Below are 19,816 nucleotides of genomic sequence, written 5' to 3'. Positions count from 1 at the left end.
CTGCACTAGTCACCAACCGCCAATCCGAATAGCACCCATTGACACCCACTCTCTGCCTCCTATTTGACAGCCAATCCCCTATCCACGCTAACACCCTACCCCCAACTCCATGCCCCCTAACCTTCTGTAACAACCTTTTGTGCGGCACCTTATCAAACGCTTTCTGAAAATCGAGAAACACCACATCCACCGGTTCCCCTCTATCCACCACACTAGACACATCCTCATAGAATTCCAATAAATTCGTCAGACACGACTTCCCCTGAACGAAACCGTGCTGTGTCTGCTCTATCAAACAATTCTTCTCAAGATGCCTCACTATTTTCTCCTTGATTACGGATTCAAGCATTTTTCCTACAACAGGCCAGAGAGTGATTGGGCCTCCTTCCTCTCTCAACAGAGAACAATCGGGCCTCTCTCCTCCACCTCACCACCCCTCCCCCCCTCCCCCCCCTCAACCTCATCAACCAGACAATGATCTGGTCTTCCTCCTCCCAGCACCAGAGAATGATTGAATGGTCGGGCCTCCCTCCTCCCTCCCCCACCAGAGAAAGATTGAGCCTACCTCCCCTCCAGAGATACATCTGACCTGCCTCCTCCTCCCTCTACCCCCTCACTAGAGAATTATCGGGCCCTCCTCCCCCTCCCAATGAATGGAAAGGCATTTAAATCACCGTTCTGCCCTTTTCGGGTGCAGTCCAGGTCACAGCCATTTTCGGGCCTTGGTAAAGGGGACATCTGCACAGACATGGGCATGAATCGTGTTAATGGCCTCACATCTGGCTTTACCAAGTTTTTGCCTCAGGTATGATGCAATGGTAAAATTGGGCCCAAAGAGTCATAGACGCTTACAGCATAGAAACAAGCCCTTCGGCTCAACTTGTCCATGCCGTCCTTTTTTCAGACCCCAAATCTAGTCCCAATTGCCCACATTTAGCCCATATCCCTCTATACCTATCTTACCCATGTAACTGTCAAAATGCTTTTTAAAAGACAAAATTGTACCCACCTCTACCACTACCTCTGGCAGCTTGTTCCAGACACTCACCGCCCTTTGTGTGAAAAAATTGCCCCTCTGGACCCTTCTGTATCTCTCCCCTTTCACCTTAAACCTACACTCTCTAGTTTTAGACTCCCCTACCTTTGGGAAAATATATTGATTATCTAGCTGATATGTGCTCCTCATTATTTTGTAGACCGCTATAAGTTCAGCCCTTAGCCTCCTTACGCTGCAGAGAAAAAAGTCCCAGTCTATCCAGCCTCTCCTTATAACTCAAACCATCAAGTCCCAGTAGTATTCTAGTAAATCTTTTCTGCACTCTTTCTAGTTTAATAATATCCTTTCTATAATAGGGTGACCAGAGCTATACACAGTATTCCAAGTGTGGCCTTACCAATGTCTTATGCAACTTCAACAAAATGTCCCAACTCCTGTATTCAATGTTCTGACCGATGAAATCAAGCATGCTGAATGCCTTCTTCATCACTCTATTCACCTGTGACTCCACTTTCAAGGAGCTATGAGCATATACCCCTAGATCCCTTGTTTTGTAACTTTCCCCACGCCCTACCATTAACTGAATAAGTCCTGCCCTGGTTTAATCTACCAAAATGCATCACCTTGCATTTATCTAAGTTATACTCCATCTGCCATTCGTCAGCCCACTGGTCCAGTTGATCAAGATCCCGTTGCAATTGGAGATAACCTTCTTCACTGTCCACTATGCCACCAATCTTGGTGTCATCTACAAAATTACTAACCATGCTTCCCATATTCTCATCCAAGGGAATAAGCAACAATATTGGTTCATTAACACTAACAATGTCACTGAATAGAAAAGCTTTCAAATGTCAAAGATCACAAAATCCAACAACTCTTAGATGCCAACACCTCTCTGGATCTTTCTTCCTAATCACTTTCCTCTGATTGCAATCCTCCTTCTAATCTCACCCTTTGCCAGGCTAAACATTGAGTGAATTAACAATTTCAGAATATGACCCCTGTTCCCAATTTCTCTGACATCAAGAGCTGATCATTTTTCTGCTGTTCGTTATTAAATCATTTCTGCCATACCTCAGATCTTCCCTTTCTTCCCTCTTTCCCTGCCTGCACCTGTTACCTCGGTAACATGATACAGTTCCAGTGAGAGATTACAGACCTATGCTTCTGTTTCAAATGCTGCCTGACCTGTTGAGTATTTCCAACATTTTTCTATTTCTCTTACAGATTTCAAATAACTACAATTTTTTGCCCTTCATGGGAAAAAGGTGTCTTGTTTTCTACTCTGCTAAATGAAAACAACCTGAGTCAAAAAAAGGGGCTGCAAAGAAAAAGGATGTCAACTTCTTCATGGTGTGGGAAAAATTGGACAGGTTAATCAATGTTAGGTGGTAAAACATGAGGCACACAACCATAGGAGGATTATCAAAATATCAGAGACCAGATTATCACTTTGAAATTATCAAGATGAATTCAGGCAGAATGAAGAACAAGAGTACTGTAATATCACCAATGAAAATATGTTAAAGCGGAGCAAGATTTGCTAGTTAGTATCTTGTGTTGCAGACTTCAAAGTTGCATGTTTTTTTAAAACACAAATTAATTGAATTGCGCACGGCATTTAGTGAGCTCTTTTCTTTAATTTTTGCCACTGGCAAAAAAAATCCTAAATAGATTGAACTGACTTGCAAAGCTGTAATTTACATTTAGAAGTATCGCTAAGCCGAGTTTTATCTTAATCATAGTCAAATATCAAAATCATTCAACCAAACCTTTGGGTTATAAAAGATTATAGGACTAATCTACTACAACCAAGATGTTCTGAGGTTTGCATATTGTATCAATCACTAACCTTCAATTGATCTTCCTGATCGGCCGCTGTCTTTGTCAGCGTTGACAGCTTTATTTTCACTGCATTTTGAGACCTCGCCACCTGGGTACGCTGTTTCTTTATGGCGTTCAGCTTGCCATTATTAAGTTTTAAAGTGTCCTGCAATTGTCGGATCTCTTTCTTGATTTTATTTCTCTCCTGCCGACTTTAACAGAAATGCTTTCAATTAAAAAGAGTTAAAATACTGGTGGTCGAATAAAAATCAGATTATTTTATATACCTTTCTTTAATATCACTGTTGTAGGCTTCAATCTGCAATTCAATTTCTTTGTTTATGTTCTCCAAATGTCTAAGTTCATGTCGTTTTATGCGAAGTACTCCCTCTTGTTCTATTATTTCAAAATTTCCAATTTGTGCCTACATAAGCATAGAATAGATTAAATCATCCCAACCAGAAGTCAGAACAAAGCATAATGCCAGCAAGGAAGCAGTTAAGAAATAGTAATCCATTACTCAAAGCATGTGCAATGTACATGTGAAGGAAAAATAAACATTCATATAAAAACAAGTTCCAATTACTCAGTTAGCACATTTCAAATTTTAACACTTAAAAATAAATTGTTCAGTTATCAATTTTCCTTTGGCCATAATGCTGGTCAGCTTCACACTCCAATGGACTGTGCCAGGAAGTGGTGAGGACTTGGCTGTATCACCACTAACTACTAATTTTAACTTGTGATCAGTAGGAGGCGAAACATTTGGTAATCTACCGGTATGGTGAGAAAGTTATTAGTGGGAGAGTCACCACAGGCAACTCCTGATGCATCTTTTAGGAATCAGCTTAGTTCATTAGTAAAGAACTGGAATCAGGTTACCATCTTAAACAGAGAGTAATCAGTGGCCCAGGTAACTTATTTTAGGGAGACAAAAATAATGAAATAGAAACTTAAAAAAGAAACAACAAGAATGGCATGAATAGGTAAGGAATGAGGTTAACTGGTATTTTCTCAGTTAAGGAATATGCTTGAGAAACTAGCGATGGTACTGGAAAATGTAACAGGGGTTAAAAATGTAAAGAAATACTAAATGTTGAAAGAAAATATTGTTGGAGGAGAAGTATATGTTTTGCTTTTTCCCCATTCCTCACTGGTTTTGTCTGTTCTGAAGGCATTAATGGAATGAAAATCCATTGGATTTTACAATGGACAAGTCATTCATTTTCCCAGGTCATAACAACTTTTATTTATATAGTGCATTCAATGTAATAAAATGTCCCAAGGCACCTCACAATATCAAATGCATTTTCACACCTCCACAAAAGTTGATAACTGGACAGTTTGGGGTAGGTACAAAGAATGTTCTTAAAGGGGAGAGAGAGGTAGAGATTGCAGAAACGTTGGAAGATAAAAGATTTAGGCCATTCAACCTGTTTCACCAATCATGGTTGATCCGTATCTTAACTCCATTTACTAGCTATGATTCCATTACCCTTAGTAATCTTAACTAAGAACAATTTATCAACCTCAGTTTTTACATGTTTAATTGAGCTAGTCTTAACAAATTTCAGGTTTGCAGATTTCCATTACACCTTACTTGCATTATTCGAGAATGGTTTCAACATTAAGTACCTGCCCCTTGATCTGGACTCTTCACCAGATGAAAGAGGGTGGAACTTTATGGGAATAATTCTAAGCGTCCAGCGAGCATGAAAACAGGACAGTTGCAGGTCCATTTTTTGGGCGAGACTTGATGCCCAACTTGTGCACATAGTGCATGAAAAAGTTGGCTAGACCATTTCTGGCTGCTACAGCAGTGGGCAGTGGGTCTTAATATGCCAGCTAGCAGCAGGGGGAGCTATTGTGTATGTGCAGGCCTCTGATGCTGCACATGCACAATAGCAACAGCAGAGGCCTGACTGAGAGAGAGAGAGCTGGCAGACCTCTGCTGCTGCCCTGAACACAGCCGACCCCCCCCCCCCCCCCCCCCCCCCCCACAACAATTGCCGGGCCCACGGCCAAACACGAGCCCTACACCACCTGGGAATGTAGCCCCTGCCACTCCCTTGCCTTCCAGACTGATCATGCCTCGCCACACTGATCTGACGCAGAGTGGCAGCAGTCCCCCCCCCCCCTCCACCGCCACCCTCACCCCTCCAATCACAGGCAAACTGGCCGCAGGCCCCCTTACTCCCATACCGATTGCAATGTCGAGTAGCAGCCCGATTGGGCTGCCCTTAACGACCTACGCTTCCAGACCCACCCATAAGCCCCATCCTTTCTGGCTCCACCTCTATATGCATCCCCTCACAGACCTTGCCGCCTTGGGTAGTGTCAAGATGCACAGTGGGCATTACCGAGATCCAGGCTGACAGTGCCAAGATGCCAGGCTAGCACTGCCAGGCTTGCACTGCCCCAGGAGCACCTCTTGGAACCTCTCCCAGTGAGACCATTAAGGTTCCCGTAAGATCACAAGAGGTGAAAAATTGGGCATGATCTTGATTTCTCCGCTGTTGTGCAATTTTACCAGCTTGCTCCACCCATCGATTTTGCCCACAGTGTCTCTCTAACTACTCTATCAAACTCTTTAAGCTTCTTAAGCACCTCAATTAGCTATACCTGTTATGTCCAAGTGAGAAGGAGTGAACTGGTTCCCTTCTATTTAACCACCTAGTTCGGTTATAACAAAATTTTAAGTTTCTTTTTCACAAGGATATGACTTTCCTAAATCAAAATATATATTACTATTTTTACAGTGAGAAATAAGGAGCTAGTCAAATAAAGCCAAACCCCAACATGTTTTTGCAAACATGATGGAAAACTGATTGTGTGGGTCTGCAGGTCATGGAAGGACCTTTGAAAAGTCCAGTGATTTTAAAAAATAGATAATGTCTTTAAAAAAAATTCTTCTACGATTTACTCAACTTGCATTTTGGTTGTGCCAGTTGGTGTTTTTTTGCCATCAGCTCTGTTGATGAGGATCAAAGTCCTGTTTAGTGGCGATCCTCCAAGTCGACACACTCATAGGAAGAGGACCTGGTGCAGTAGGAATGAAAGTTGGACAAGGTTCCCCAGAAATGTTGCACATCCTCTATTGGTATCTGAACCCCATTATCCACATTGAGATAGCATGTCTATACTGCCAGACATTGTTGGTGGAGGCCTCTGTGGCCAAACTCAGTTGTGCCAACAGTCCTCTGGTGGCATTCTAATAACATATGACCAAATTTGATTCTAATGAAGATTCTAAGGAAGCACCCCAGTTACACTACAGTTACAATTTTACGCATTAACAGTAGTCTTGATCCCCGCTCTCCCCACCCACTCGTGAAAATTTGAGACAAGCCCCAATCAAATAACTATCAATTCTCTAGTCCCACCAGTGCCATCAGGAATGGTGGCCACTGCTGGGACTACAGAGTCTCCAAAGCCAAGGAGCCATGGAGCCCAGACGTAGCTAAGTCCAGGATTTTGATGCAACAATTCTGGCAAATCCTGGTGAGGAGGGATGGGGGCCAGATTCAGGAGGGTAGAGGAAATAAGCCAGGCAAAACCATAGAGTGAACCTCTGAGCGGTACAAGGTACTGGAACTGAAGGAATCTCCTCACCCTACAAACAGGCTGTCTGATGCTACGTAGTGTCAATACTGCCTACTTCTGGTAAAATACCAGTGGTAGCAGTAAGAGCTCTTTAAGCAGCCACTGGCCGCTTAATGGCTTCAATTGGCCCAATGATAAGTTATTGCCTTCCCTGCCTCTGGTAAAATATCAATGAAGGTGGATAGGTATACATTTTTAAAACACTCAGAATTCTTGGGAAACTCTGGCCTGCCACTTCTTGTTTCCTACCTCCTCAATCTTGACAAAGGTTACCAGTGAGTTGAAATGCAGCGAACGCTCACTAGATTATTTCTATCATCTTGTTTCTCCATTGTGATATTCCCTGTTAATTGTTCCCTCCCCTCTACATTTAACTTTTTTTTATTCATTCATGGGACATGGGCGTCACTGGCTGGCCAGCATATTTTACACACTGACCAGGGGCTGTTAAAAGTCAACCATATTGCTGTGGCTCTGGAGTCATTTGTAAGCTAGACCAGGTAAGGACGGAAAATTTCCTTCCCTGAAGGACATTAGTGAACCAGATGGGTTTTTCCAACAATCGACAATGGTCATCAGTAGATTCTGAATTCCAAATATTTTTTATTGAATTCAAATTCCACCATTTAACATAGCAGGATTTGAACCCGGGTCCCAGAACATTAGCTGAGTTTCTGGACTAATAGTCTAGTGATAATATCACTAGGCCATCGCCTCCCCACAAATCTAATTTTAGCTCATTTACCAGTGGTCCCATCCTGAGATCCATTCAGTTTGTGAATAATTGGATTTGTGAATAATTATGCAAATTAGGTACAGTTAGACCACTGCCAGTTGAATTTCAGGAAGTCTAAAAGCTGTACAAATCCAATTAAACTTGCTTACTCCAAAAATAAAAATGCATCACCATCATCCTTGAGTTTGTTTTTGGGCCACGGAAATTGCCATTTCATGTTCTAATACTAAATCTTTTCTGCATTCTTTCTAGTTTAATAATATCCTTTCTATAATAGAGTGACCAGAATTGCACACAGTATTCCAAGTGTGGCCTTACCACTGTCTTGTACGACTTCAACAAGACATTCCAACTCCTGTATTCAATGTTCTGACCAATGAAACGAAGCATGCCCAATGCTTTCTTCACCACTCTGTCCACCTGTGACTCCAGTTTCAAGGAGCTATGAACATATACCCCTAGATCTCTTTGTTCTGTAACTCTCCCCAATGTCCTACCATTGGCTGGTAGGATTAAGGAAAATTTTATTCCTATATTAGGAGCAAGAGAGTAGTTAGAGGGAAAATTGGTCCTCTTAGGGACAAAAGTGGGGAGTTATGTATTGAGTCGGAGGGAATGGGGGAGCTCCTGAATGAATACTTTGCGTCGGTATTCACGAAGGAGAGGGGTTCGGAATCGTGCGGTCTCTTGGAGGGAGCTGAGGATCAGTTGCAGGAAATATCTATTACGAGGGAGGAAGTGCTAGGGCGTTTAGGTAGCGTGAGGACAGATAAAGCTCCGGGGCCTGATGGTATTTATCCCAGGCTGCTTAGGGAGGTGAAAGATGAAATTGCTGGGCCTCTGGCGCAAATCTTTGTCTCTTCTTTGGACACAGGTGAGGTCCCAGAAGACTGGAGGGTAGCAAATGTGGTACCGCTGTTCAAAAAAGGTAGTAGGGATAACCCTGGAAATTATAGACCGGTGAGTTTGACATCGGTGGTAGGGAAATTAATGGAAAAAGTACTTAGGGGTAGGATATATGAGCATTTGGAGCGTTGCGATCTGATTAGGGATACGCAACATGGCTTTGTTAGAGGGAGGTCTTGCCTTACGAATCTTGTGGAATTCTTTGAGGAGGTGACAAAAACGGTTGACGATGGGAGAGCCGTTGATGTCATCTATATGGATTTCAGTAAGGCGTTTGACAAAGTCCCCCATGGTAGGCTGGTAGAAAAGGTTAAGGCGTGTGGGATACGAGGTCAGGTAGCTAGGTGGATTGAGAACTGGCTGGGAAATAGGAGACAGAGGGTAGTTGTAGAGGGGACCTTGTTGGGCTGGAGGCCAGTGACCAGTGGTGTGCCGCAGGGCTCAGTACTGGGACCTCTCCTCTTTGTAGTATACATAAATGACTTGGAAGAGAGCGTAGGTGGTGAGATCAGCAAGTTTGCTGATGACACCAAGATGGCAGGGTTGGCGGGTACTGAAGGGGATTGTCAGGTGATACAACAGGATATAGATAGGTTGGTGCATTGGGCAGATAGGTGGCAGATGGAATTTAATCCTGACAAATGCAAGGTGATGCATTTTGGAAGGAATAATGCAGAGAGGAGCTATGTGATAAAAGGTAGACAGATTAGGAGTATAGAAATACAGAGGGACCTGGGAGTGCAGGTTCACAAATCCATGAAGGTTGCGACACAAGTGGAGAAGGTTGTCAGGAAGGCTTATGGAATGCTAGCCTTTATAGGAAGGGGTATAGAGTATAAAAGCTGCCGTCTAATGCTTCAGTTGTATAGAACATTGGTTAGACCACATTTGGAGTACTGCGTCCAGTTCTGGTCACCTTACTACCGGAAGGACGTGGAGTCTCTGGAAAGGGTGCAGAGGAGGTTTACCAGGATGTTGCCTGGCATGGAGGGGCTGGGTTACGAGGAAAGGTTGAAGAAATTGGGACTATTCTCCTTGGAAAGACGGAGATTGAGGGGGGACATGATAGAGGTATATAAGATACTGAAGGGAATAGATAGAGTCAATAGTGAGAGACTGCTCCCTAGACTGGGTACAAATACGAGAGGGCATGATTTAGGGGTGAGGGGGGAGAGGTATAATTTGGATGTGAGAGGAAGGTTCTTTACGCAGAGAGTTGTGGGGGTATGGAACGCGCTACCGAGTAGGGTGGTGGAGGCAGGAACGTTGGACTCGTTTAAGGTTCAGTTAGATAGACACATGAGTGAAACGAGGATGGAGGGTTATGGTAGGGGCTATTAAATAAGGTTAGAACCTCGGGAGACACCGGAAAAGCAGACTTGTAAGATTAACATTTTTGTCTTTTATTCCGCAGGTGGAGGTCCACCTCGTTGTCAAACGAGGGGCATGCACACGGTGGGTCATGCGTGGGCTACTCTTGGAGGTTCCAGGAGTGGCCTAGTACTTCGTGTCGGTGTGTGTGCTTGATCATGGACCGGTAGACGGGCGCCGCAACAGCTCAGTGACTAGCACTGCTAGCTGTGCAGATACATGGATTTGGGCCTGTGTCTGTGGGAGTTTGCGCATTCTCCCTGTGGTTGCATGGGTTTCCTCCGGGCGCTCCGGTTTCCTCCCACACCCCTTAGGTGTGCTCTTAGGCTGATTGGTTTTACCAAATTGACACTATTCTCCCCTGTATCTGGCAAGTTAGGGGTTCCATTCGTAGACACGCAGGGTAGAATAGGTGTAGGGTGATGCGGCGGCGCGGGCTCATTGGGCCGAAGGGCCTGTTTCCCGTGCTGGGTTGTTCTTTGTTCTTTGTATTAACTGAGTAAGTCCTGCCCGGTTCAATTTACCAAAATGCATCACCTCGCATTTGTCTAAATTAAACTCCATACTATATTGACCATACTATATTAGGTCTGCTGATGACACATAGCCACATTCGAGGAAATCCTCTAACTTTTTGCTTCCACAAGAAACTTTGCCCATTTGAAGTGCAGGTTGACATACAGACCCAAATTTTCAATCATTTAATGGCTAATAGCCAGAAGACCATGGGTGATACATTCCTGAATTTGTAATGTGGACTCTCAGTCGGCAGTTTTCCTACTCATAGCACAAAGTTAAGAAGTCATTCCTCCAGTTCAAATGGAAGCAAGTTGAATCGGTGCAAAGGTTTGGCCATTGTTGATTCTGAATTCACCTCCAAAGTTAGGTATACAAAATAAACTGAGAACAAGAGAATAATTTTGATTAGATTTGATTTGATTTATTATTGTCACATGTATTAGTATACAGGGAAATGTATTGTTTCATGCACACTATACCATTATAGAGAAGGAAAGGAGAGGATACAGAAGGTAATGCTACAGTCATAGCTCGGGTGTAGAGAAAGATCAATTTAACATGAGGGAAGTCCATTCAAAAGTCTGATGACAACAGGGAAGAAGCTGTTCTTGAGTTGGTTGTACGTATATTTTTCTCAGCTGAAGAAGGTGAAAGAGAGTATGTACGGGGTGCGTTGAGTCTTTGATTATGCTGGCTGCTTTTTTGAGGCAGCGGGAAGTGTAGACGATGTCAATGGATGGGAGACTGGTTTGTGTGATGGTCTGGGCTTTGTTCACAACGCGTTGTAGTTTCTTGCAGTCTTGGACAGAGTAAGAGCTATACCAAGCTGTGATACAACCAGAAAGGATGTTTTCTATGGTGCATCTGTAAAAGTTGATGAGAGCAGTAGCAGACATGCTGAATTTCCTTAGCCTCCTGAGAAAGTAGAGGCATTGGTGGGCTTACTTAACTACAGCATCAGTGTGGATGGACGTGGACAAGTTGTTGGTGATCTGGACACCTGGAAACTTGAAGCTCTCAACCATTTCCACTTTGTTCCTATTGATGTAGACAGGTGCATGTCCTGAAGTCACTATCTCTTTTGTTTTAGTGACACTGAGTGGGAGATTATTGTCGTTGTATCAATTCACCTAATTGTCTATCTCTTTCTCTGTCTCATCACGTTTGAGATCCAACGTACCATGGTGGTGGCATCAGCAAACTTGAAAATCAAATTGGAGGGGAGTCTGGCAACACAGTCATAGACGAACAGGGAATATAGAAAAGAGCTGAGGACACAGCCTTGTGGGGCACCAGTGTTGAGGATAATTCTGGAGGAGGTGTTGTTGCCTCTCCTTACTGATTGCAGTCCGTAGGTTAGGAAGTCTAGGATCCAATTTCAGAGGGAGGAGCCAAGCCTAGCCAAAGAATTTGGAGATGAGTTTGGTAGGAACAATAGTGTTGAAGGCTGAGCTGTAGTCAATAAATAGTGACATAAGAGACATAAGTGCCTTTATTATCCGGGTGTTTCAGGGTTGAGTGTGGGACCAGGGATTTGGCATTTATTGTAGACCTGTTGCAGCGATAGGTGAACTGTAGTGGATTCAAGCCATCTGGGAAGCTGAAATTAATCTGTATCATGACTAACCTTTTGAAGCATTTCACGATGATAGATGCCAGAGCCCCTGGGGGAAGTCATTAAGACACATTGCCTGGATTTTCTTTGGTATAGGGATGATGGTCATCTTGAAGCAGGAAGGATTTCAGATTCAGTGTAAGGAGAGGTTACAAATGTTTGTGAAACCCTGCCAGCTGGTCCACACAGAATCTGAGTGCTCATCTGGGTACAGCATCTGAGCCAGTCGCCGGATCAGCGTTCTTGAAAGTTGACTTTAGAGAAGGCTGATCTGAGGTCTGCGATGGTGACCTCGGATACTGGTTAGGCCAAGACTTCCAAGTTGGAGGGCATGTTCTCTCTGACCGCTTGCTCAAAATAGGCATAGAATGCGTTGAGCTCATCGGGGAGGGGTGCATTTGTGCCAGTGATTCTACATGCCTTTATCTTGTAGCCTGTTATGTCTTGCAGACCTTTCCATAATACGTAGGAGTCTGTGTGGCTAGCCTGGGTTTCTGTTCAGGTATTGTCTCTTGGCATCTTTCATTGTTGTCCATAGATCACAATTGGATTTCTTATATAGGTGAGGGTCGCCTGACTTGAACATCTCAGATCTGGACTTCAGTGAGCAGTGAATATCCCTGTTCATCTATGGTTTTCTGTTGGGAAACACACATATTTGCTTCTTTGGCACAGTCTTCTATGCACTTACTACTGAAGTCTACTACTTGTTAGGAATGGATTAACAGATCTTCCAAATTAAGTCCTAATTTGATGTCAATTATTCAGTGGAAGTCACTGATATATAAAGGGGCCACAGGTGGCACTGGGTGTGGATGGAAAATTGTATGTAGGATTGAATCAAAGAAATAAAGATAGTTAATGAAGAAACAGAACTCATGTCTCCTTTGCTGAACTGCAGCCAAGACGCTCAAACATTACTGTAGTGGCGTACTCTTTCAGGTTGATCACTGAGTTCTTAAATATTGACCAGTCCACTGACTCATCCAATTCCTCAGACCAACACTGCACAACTTTCTTTATTGGATTCTCCCATTTCAGTTTTTGCTTGTCAGCCGGGAGTACAGCCTTGTGGTCTGATTTGCCAAAGTGTGGGCAAGCGATAGAGCAGTAGGCATGTTTGATGTTTGTGTAGCAATGGTCTATGATGTTTGGGCCTCTGATGGAACAGGAGACGTGGTATTTTGGTAGGACACTCTTGAGTTTGACCTGGTTGAAGTCCCTGGCCATGCTGAACAAGCCCTCGGGATGTTTGATCTAATGACTATTTGTGGCAGTGTATATTTCATCCAGCATGGTCTTCACATCCGCATGTGGTGGGATGTCAACTGCTGTCAGGATAACACAGATGAACTCCTGCGGAAGGTAGTAGGGGTGACATTTCAGCGTCAAGCATTCTTGGTCCAGGGAGCAGGAACACACCAGAATGGAGTCTAGAAATCCTACAGAAATGGAGGGGTTGGGTGAGAACCAAGAAATACCAAAGTCCCGTCAACTTTATGTGCAGCACTTAAAAGTCTAGTGGGATTGAGGAATAGGTAGCTGATCTGCAATCTGTAGATTCCCTTTAAAGGGTAACAATTGACAAGAGAAGGGATATAAAAGATGGAATGACATAAACTGTCAAAAGTCCCATCACATCCAGCTGTACAAATTGAACTTAACTCAGATGTGAGTTAATATATCAGTGTACCAAGGAAAAATAATGCTTTGGCATACATTAGATTTTCCAAAGTCCCCAGATTTTCCAACCATCACTGGAGTGATTTTCAATTTCTTTTGGTTTTTAACAAGTTGATCAAAATGTAGGGGGGAATTCATCCATCCCACCCACCACAGGAATTATAGCGGATGGGGGGGTGGGGGGGAGGCAGCAGGCAATGCAAAGGTTCATTGACCATGGGCAGGATTTTCCAGGTGAGCACAGCCAGAGAATCCTACCTGTATTTTTTATAAAATATATTGTGCTGGGTGAGTTCCAGATCTACAACAGAATAAAAATAGGTGAAGCAGATTACTTTGCCTTCGATCAGCTATAGACCAAATAGAATCAGACCTGTTTAGCTGTTCCACCAATCAATTAATTAAAGGCTGATCTGAGACCTAACTCCATGCTAGACACTCCTTCAGGTGCAAGCTAGCATCCTCATAGATAGTAGGCTGGCTTATGATGCAAGGCACATACTTCTAACACTGCGTAGTCATGGTCATTTCACAGATATTTCAAGAGTCACCAAGTACTAGGTCCAAAGCTTTGCATCATGCAAGTAGAGAATGCAAACTAATGTAGGGGTACTGTAGGGGTACATCACAGAGATCAGACTTCAGTGCAGAAGGATCAGGTTAATAGAAAAAAAATTGCCAAGAGCTAAACTCATGAGGCTCTGGAATAAGTCTTATTTAATCCACTGTCCAACCACCATTTTCCTATAGTGACTGGTGACTATCATTTCTGTAGACGTAAAGGTGAGTGGCTGAGCTGAGGTTGAGCAAGACAGCAGGGATCTGAGGGACACAAAAAGAAATACTCGAGAAGAGGGGGCATCTGTTACACTTGGATGAGGCCTCCCTGGAGGCATCCAGTCTTTGACTACACTGACCTCCGACTGCAGTGGGTAGCTGAGCTGCAATCTGTGGACTCTCTTTAGAGGGTAACCTCTTCTCCAGACAGCAGGCTATTTGCTTACCTCCCCGTGTGTTTCTCTTCCGTCCCTTCCCCCCTTGCCACTGAGGCTGGCAAGTCTACTGCCCATCAAGAAGAGTTCCTGTTGTTCTCAATAGTTTTCTTGGATTTGTCTGGCAACAGCGTTAATATTAGAGGTTCCTTTGGAGGGTCTAAGGCATACAGTCACTCAGGTGATTTCCTCAGCCACAGGTGATTCAGAAGAATATGTGTCAGGATTTTCCTTGCTATGGACAAGAGGGGAATACATCAATAGGTTCCACACCATGATTTATCTCCTTTCTTGATGATAGTTATAATCATCACATGCCTGAAATCGTGGAGGAATTCTTTCTACCTCCCAAATCTGTAGGGTGAGTGCCTAGGGTCTTAATATAAATATAAGCCCAGCAGCTTTGAAGGCCTCAGAAGGAGTACATTCAGGCTGCAGGCTTTGTTGTTTTTCATCTTTTTGACTGCTTGTTTCAGTGCTTCCAGCAATTCTGGTTCACCCATGGATTTTATCGCATGGTACCAGGAGATCGCCTGGACAATATCAGCTGCCATTATGGATTCAAAGTTGACGAGCTGCTGCAAATTCTCTTTCCAGCATTGATGGATGGCATTGCCTACCTTACAAAGAGTGAGGGAGATTCCGTTCATTTGACCATGGTCAAACAGTGACCCCAGTGCCTTTAAAAAAAAGTTCATACACCATGGTAGCCAGCATATTGTTTGATCTCTTGGACATTTCCTTCTGACCATGTGTCCCTTATCTTCCAAATTTGTCTTTAAGTGTCAACCTTGAGCTGTTGGAATACTGCCTTCTTGACTTGCGATTTTGGATTGTTCCACCAAGCCGACAAAGCTGTTTGTATTTGGTCTATGACGTCACATATTTCAGCACAGTTTTTTTGTTAAACTCGTCTTGGTGATGACAGTGCTCAAAACCAATTGTCTGGATACTGACTCTTATTTGTTCCCACTGTTCTGAAATGTATTTTCCTCAAAGGGGAGAGAAGCATATAGTGATCTGGGACTATAGCCACTTTTGCCTTTACCTTTATTGGCTACAGTCTAGCTGGAGGTGAAATATTATGACTGTTTCATTTATAAAATTGGAATTCTGGTTGCCAAAATGAGCTCTGTGTTCACGAGGGTCACTGTTGGCCCTTCCTTTCTATTAGGACATATATGGAATCTATTTTATGACCCCACCCAGGTGAGGCCCATAAAATCCTGTCCGAGGCCAACAGAGAATTCTGTCCTGCAAGCCTCACCCGCTCCAGTAAAATTCTGGTCATGATCTTGCTTGTTCCTTCAGTTGCCTGAAGTTGTCTTACTGAGGCCAATTTAAAGGCTTGATAGCTCACTGCATTACAATAGTGCTGAAGTGGAAATTTTTCCTGGTTCTTGACTGTGGTAATGAGACTCAAGAAAATTCGTTCCAACAAAACAACTTCTTTATTTTCGAAAGACTGCATGTAGTATTGGCAAAAACTTGAGTTCAGTGAGCCGTCATTATGACTTGCTAATTCTGGTCTCAAGTCCGCGCTTACATAAAGAATCAATTCAATAGTTATACCTTTTTCTTATCAGTTTACGTGACTTCAGGAATTTGATTAGTAATACAAACAATAGCAACATCATTAATTGTGTTATAACCTGGTGACCTCCGAGACCTCTTTGTCTCATCATTCATACTTTTATCTGGTCCTTTTAATAGAACAGAAGAAGGCCGGTGATTTTGTCATTTCTGACCTTACCTTGCCTCACTCATCCAGCCCTAAGTTATGTGGAGTCAGCCTTATCAGGTCTTGACCTTCTCCGGTCTTATTCTTGTCTTAAGTTATGCGGAGTCAGTTTTACTTATTTTGTACCAAATATTTGACCAATTTTCCCATCATGCCACTACTTCATTTGTACAACTTCACATTCCCTCCTTTTGTCATATCATGACAACTAACTAAACAGGTATATCCATGACTCGATTAAAAATGCATTTACACAAGTAACCAAGCAATCTTATCCCCAGTAGCAGTAGCACACAGGCCTTAAAGATCCAATTAAATAATCCATGACCCAGCCATCCCAACCAACCCGGTGGGTCATAATCACGAAAGTCACAACCAATCTTTTGAACTTGAGCAGCCTGTTTCTTAATATGTTCGGCCAGGTTGGTGATATTTTCAGAGGCATCTGGGATATAAGTACAGCATCCCTGACCTACCATGGCACATGTTCCTCCTTGCAAGGCTAACAGATAATCCGAAGCCAGTTGATTTTGGAATGCCATGAGCCACCAACTCATCCGAGACCTCAGCCAGTGCCTGTACAGTTGCCCTGGTTTCTGCCACTGTTACATTTGTCAGTCTTCCATTATAGGCTGTAAAATCATCAGCCAATGTCATCCAGGGTGTTGGGGAAGTATGTGCCCACGAGCTATTGGAGGTTATATTCCATACTTTGGACTAATCAAGAGCAAACATGCCCTTGCTAGATAGATTTGCCCTTGCGTGACTTTGTTTAACATGGGAAACCTGGGGTGCTGTCATTGTCTTCACAATCTTGATGGGTTGGTGGTCAGATTTCAGTGACGTATCAAACCACAATGACTGGGACCACTTTTCTGCTGCAGCAATCTTCTGTCTCTGTAGCTAATGAGATGTAGTCTATTCCACAGCTAAAAACCTTTTGGACCACATTTTCTGTGGCACAACCAACCCCCCCAACCTTTCCATCATGACTCGTTCTGTTAGGAACAAGGAGCTCCCGATGACGTCGCTTGAGGGAATGTCAGAGCACAGAAGTGTCAAAGTGCAATTCGTGAAAGAAGGCTAGATTAACACACTATACAAGGAGTACTTGGTATTAGGAACAAGTGAAGTATTTCTCCTCAAAGCACACATGAACAGATTTACATCAATAATGTTAATGTACACTGTAACAGAATGTTCACTATGATCAGGCATGTATTACAGAAATTTACCATTCTGTCCCTAATGGACTGGCAGTGTATTAATTCAGTAACGTATGAAATTATTGTTACCATCCACACAATTCCACTATAGTAAATGGTATGTTGACAAAAAAATTAAAGCACAACCTCTGCAGAGTTCCAAATAGAAGATGAAAAAATAAAGGTAAAATCACGGAATCGTTTCAGCACAGAATGAGACCATTTCACGTTTGACCCAGCTAACTGCTTGCTGTATGAAAAAGATTTTTCCCATATTGTTTTTGCTTCTTTAACCAATTATTTTGCATCTGTGTTCTTTGATTCACGATCCTTCTGCCAATGGGAACAGTTTCTCCCTACCCACCTTGTCCAGACACCTCATGATTTTGAATACCTCTATCAAACCTCCTCTCAGCCTTATTTTCTCCAAGGAAAAGTGTCCCACCTTCACCAATCAATCTTCATACCTTAAGTTCCCCATCCCTGGAATAATTCTCACAATTTTTTTCTGCACTCACTCCAATACCTTCATATCCTTCCTAAAATGTAGTGTCCAGAACTGTATGCAGTAATCAAGCTGAGGTCTAACTAGTGTCTTATACAAGAGCAACATAACCTCCGTGCTTTTGTACTCAATGACCTATAAATAAAACCTAGGGTACTGTAAATTTATTAACTGCTGTCTTAACTTATCCTGTCATTTTTAATGACTTATACACACATACCCAGGTCCCACTACTCTGAACACCTGTTAGATTGGTATATTTTTTGATGCTAGCTCTCCATATTCTTCCAACCAAAATGTATCACCTCACATTTCTCTACGTTGACCTTCATCTGCTACCTATCTGTCATACCCATTCCTTTAGAGAATTTCTGCAATTGTGATTTATGACTTACATTCCTCACAGGAAGCGTGGGATTCTTGAATTTTCTTTGAAAACTACAAATTTGGTAATATGACAGAAAATAGAAAATGCTGTAAATTAGATTTCTAAATGAAAAGGGTAGCCTTTAAAACAGAAAAATGAGTCGTTTACCTTATCATGAAGAGTTTTTCTAAGATTGGTGCAAGATATTGTTAGGGCATTTATCACAGCTTCTTTTTCTGCATGCATAATTTTCAATTGCTTCACCTGCAAAAAAAATCAAGGATTACTAATATTAATTAAACTTTTCGAAGCCTAAAGGGTTAAAATATTTTTAAAATGTTTCCTTTTGATTATTTTCAACAGGCAACTCATAAATTATCAGTAAACAGAATCATAGAATAATGCGGCACAGAAGGCAGACATACAGCTTGTTCTGTCTATGTTGGCACGATCCAATTAGTCCCACTCCTTTACATTTTTGTCCTGCAATTCTTCACCTTCATTATTTAATCAAGTCATTTTTAAAGTCTTATTCAATCTGCTTCTATCTCCTGATTAGTCATTGCATTCCAAATTAAAATAAATTGCTGCACATATTTTTATTTCCTCGTATTTGCGTAACTTTTTCAGTCCTGCCCAACACGACGAGTCATCATGGACAGGTGGAAAATTTGTTGGAATGTAAATTCATTGACCCCAGACAGGAATTTCTAGTCTTGGGACAGGTGAGGCCTGAAAATCCTTCCTCGTTGTCTCTGGTTCTTTTGCTCATTATCTTCAGAATACAGGATCATAATAATAGAAATGGGCCATTTAGCCTCTCAGGCTGTTCCATGATTCAATGGGATCATAGCTGATCTGTGATCTAACTCCATTTAGGTGCCCCATACCCATCAATACTTCAGGTTAACAAAAATCTATCAATCTCAGGTGTAAAACATTTGATCTAGCATGAATTGTTATTTGTGCAAGAAAATTCCAAAATGTTACCATCCTTTTATAAGTACGAATAACACTTCTAAAAGATCTGGCTCTATATTTTAAATTTGCTCTGTAATCAAGAATCTCCAAATAGTCATACCTGTTCCCTTAATATCTTGAACAACATTGATCAAATTAACCTTTAAACTTCTAAATTCTGGGGCATGCAACCCAAATTTGTGTAATTATCCCTCAAGAATCCAGGTATCATTTTGGTAAATCAACACTGCAGTTCCTCCAATTCCAATATATCTTTCCTAAGGCTTGACACCTAGAATTGCTCATGGCACACTATGCATAACTCAGCCAGGGCTTTGTATGGCTGAAATATAACTTCTACAACTAGTATTCTAGTTCTCTGCTTATAAAGATCTGCATTCCATTTGCCCATCTGATTAATTTTTGTACTTGCTCATGACATTTTAATGATCCGTGTAGCCTCTTTCAGCCACCATGCTATTCAGCTTGCCAGCATTTTGAAAGCGCCCTGTTCTCTCCTTTCATTAGGTCCAAAGTGGATGACCTCACATTTGCTTATAACAAAATCCATTTGCCACAGTTTTGCCCTGTTACTTCATCAATCAATACCTCTTTGTAATTTTATGCTTCTATCAACACTGTTAACAATTCTGCCAACTTTATATTTGCAGAATTCCATTCCATCATCTAGGTCAGTGGTGAGCGACCTGTGGTCAGGGGGCTCCATGTCGCCCATCAGAGTTCTGAGTATGGCCCACAAGACATTTTGTTGACCATTGCAGGATTGCA

At 42.5% G+C, this 19,816-nt stretch overlaps 1 protein-coding gene across 4 annotated transcripts in view; it reads right to left on the bottom strand.

The window, feature by feature from the left end:
- The window catches only part of ccdc178 (coiled-coil domain containing 178), a 298,679-nt gene that overhangs the window by 211,981 nt on the left and 66,882 nt on the right, over positions 1-19,816 (bottom strand). For all 4 annotated transcript variants that reach the window (XM_080194266.1, XM_080194267.1, XM_080194269.1 and 1 more), the window contains 3 exons: positions 18,236-18,331; positions 3,112-3,248; positions 2,853-3,036 (listed from right to left, as the gene is read on the bottom strand). In XM_080194266.1, coding sequence (XP_080050392.1) covers positions 2,853-3,036; positions 3,112-3,248; positions 18,236-18,331 — 417 coding nt within the window. The remainder of the gene's footprint in view (positions 1-2,852; positions 3,037-3,111; positions 3,249-18,235; positions 18,332-19,816) is intronic.

Source organism: Carcharhinus amblyrhynchos, chromosome 8 (assembly GCF_965287045.1).
Source record: "Carcharhinus amblyrhynchos chromosome 8, sCarAmb.v2.hapA, whole genome shotgun sequence".
Lineage (NCBI taxonomy): Eukaryota > Metazoa > Chordata > Chondrichthyes > Carcharhiniformes > Carcharhinidae > Carcharhinus > Carcharhinus amblyrhynchos.
The sequence above is the reverse complement of the archived record's forward strand: the minus strand, read 5'-3'. Positions and strand labels throughout refer to the sequence as shown.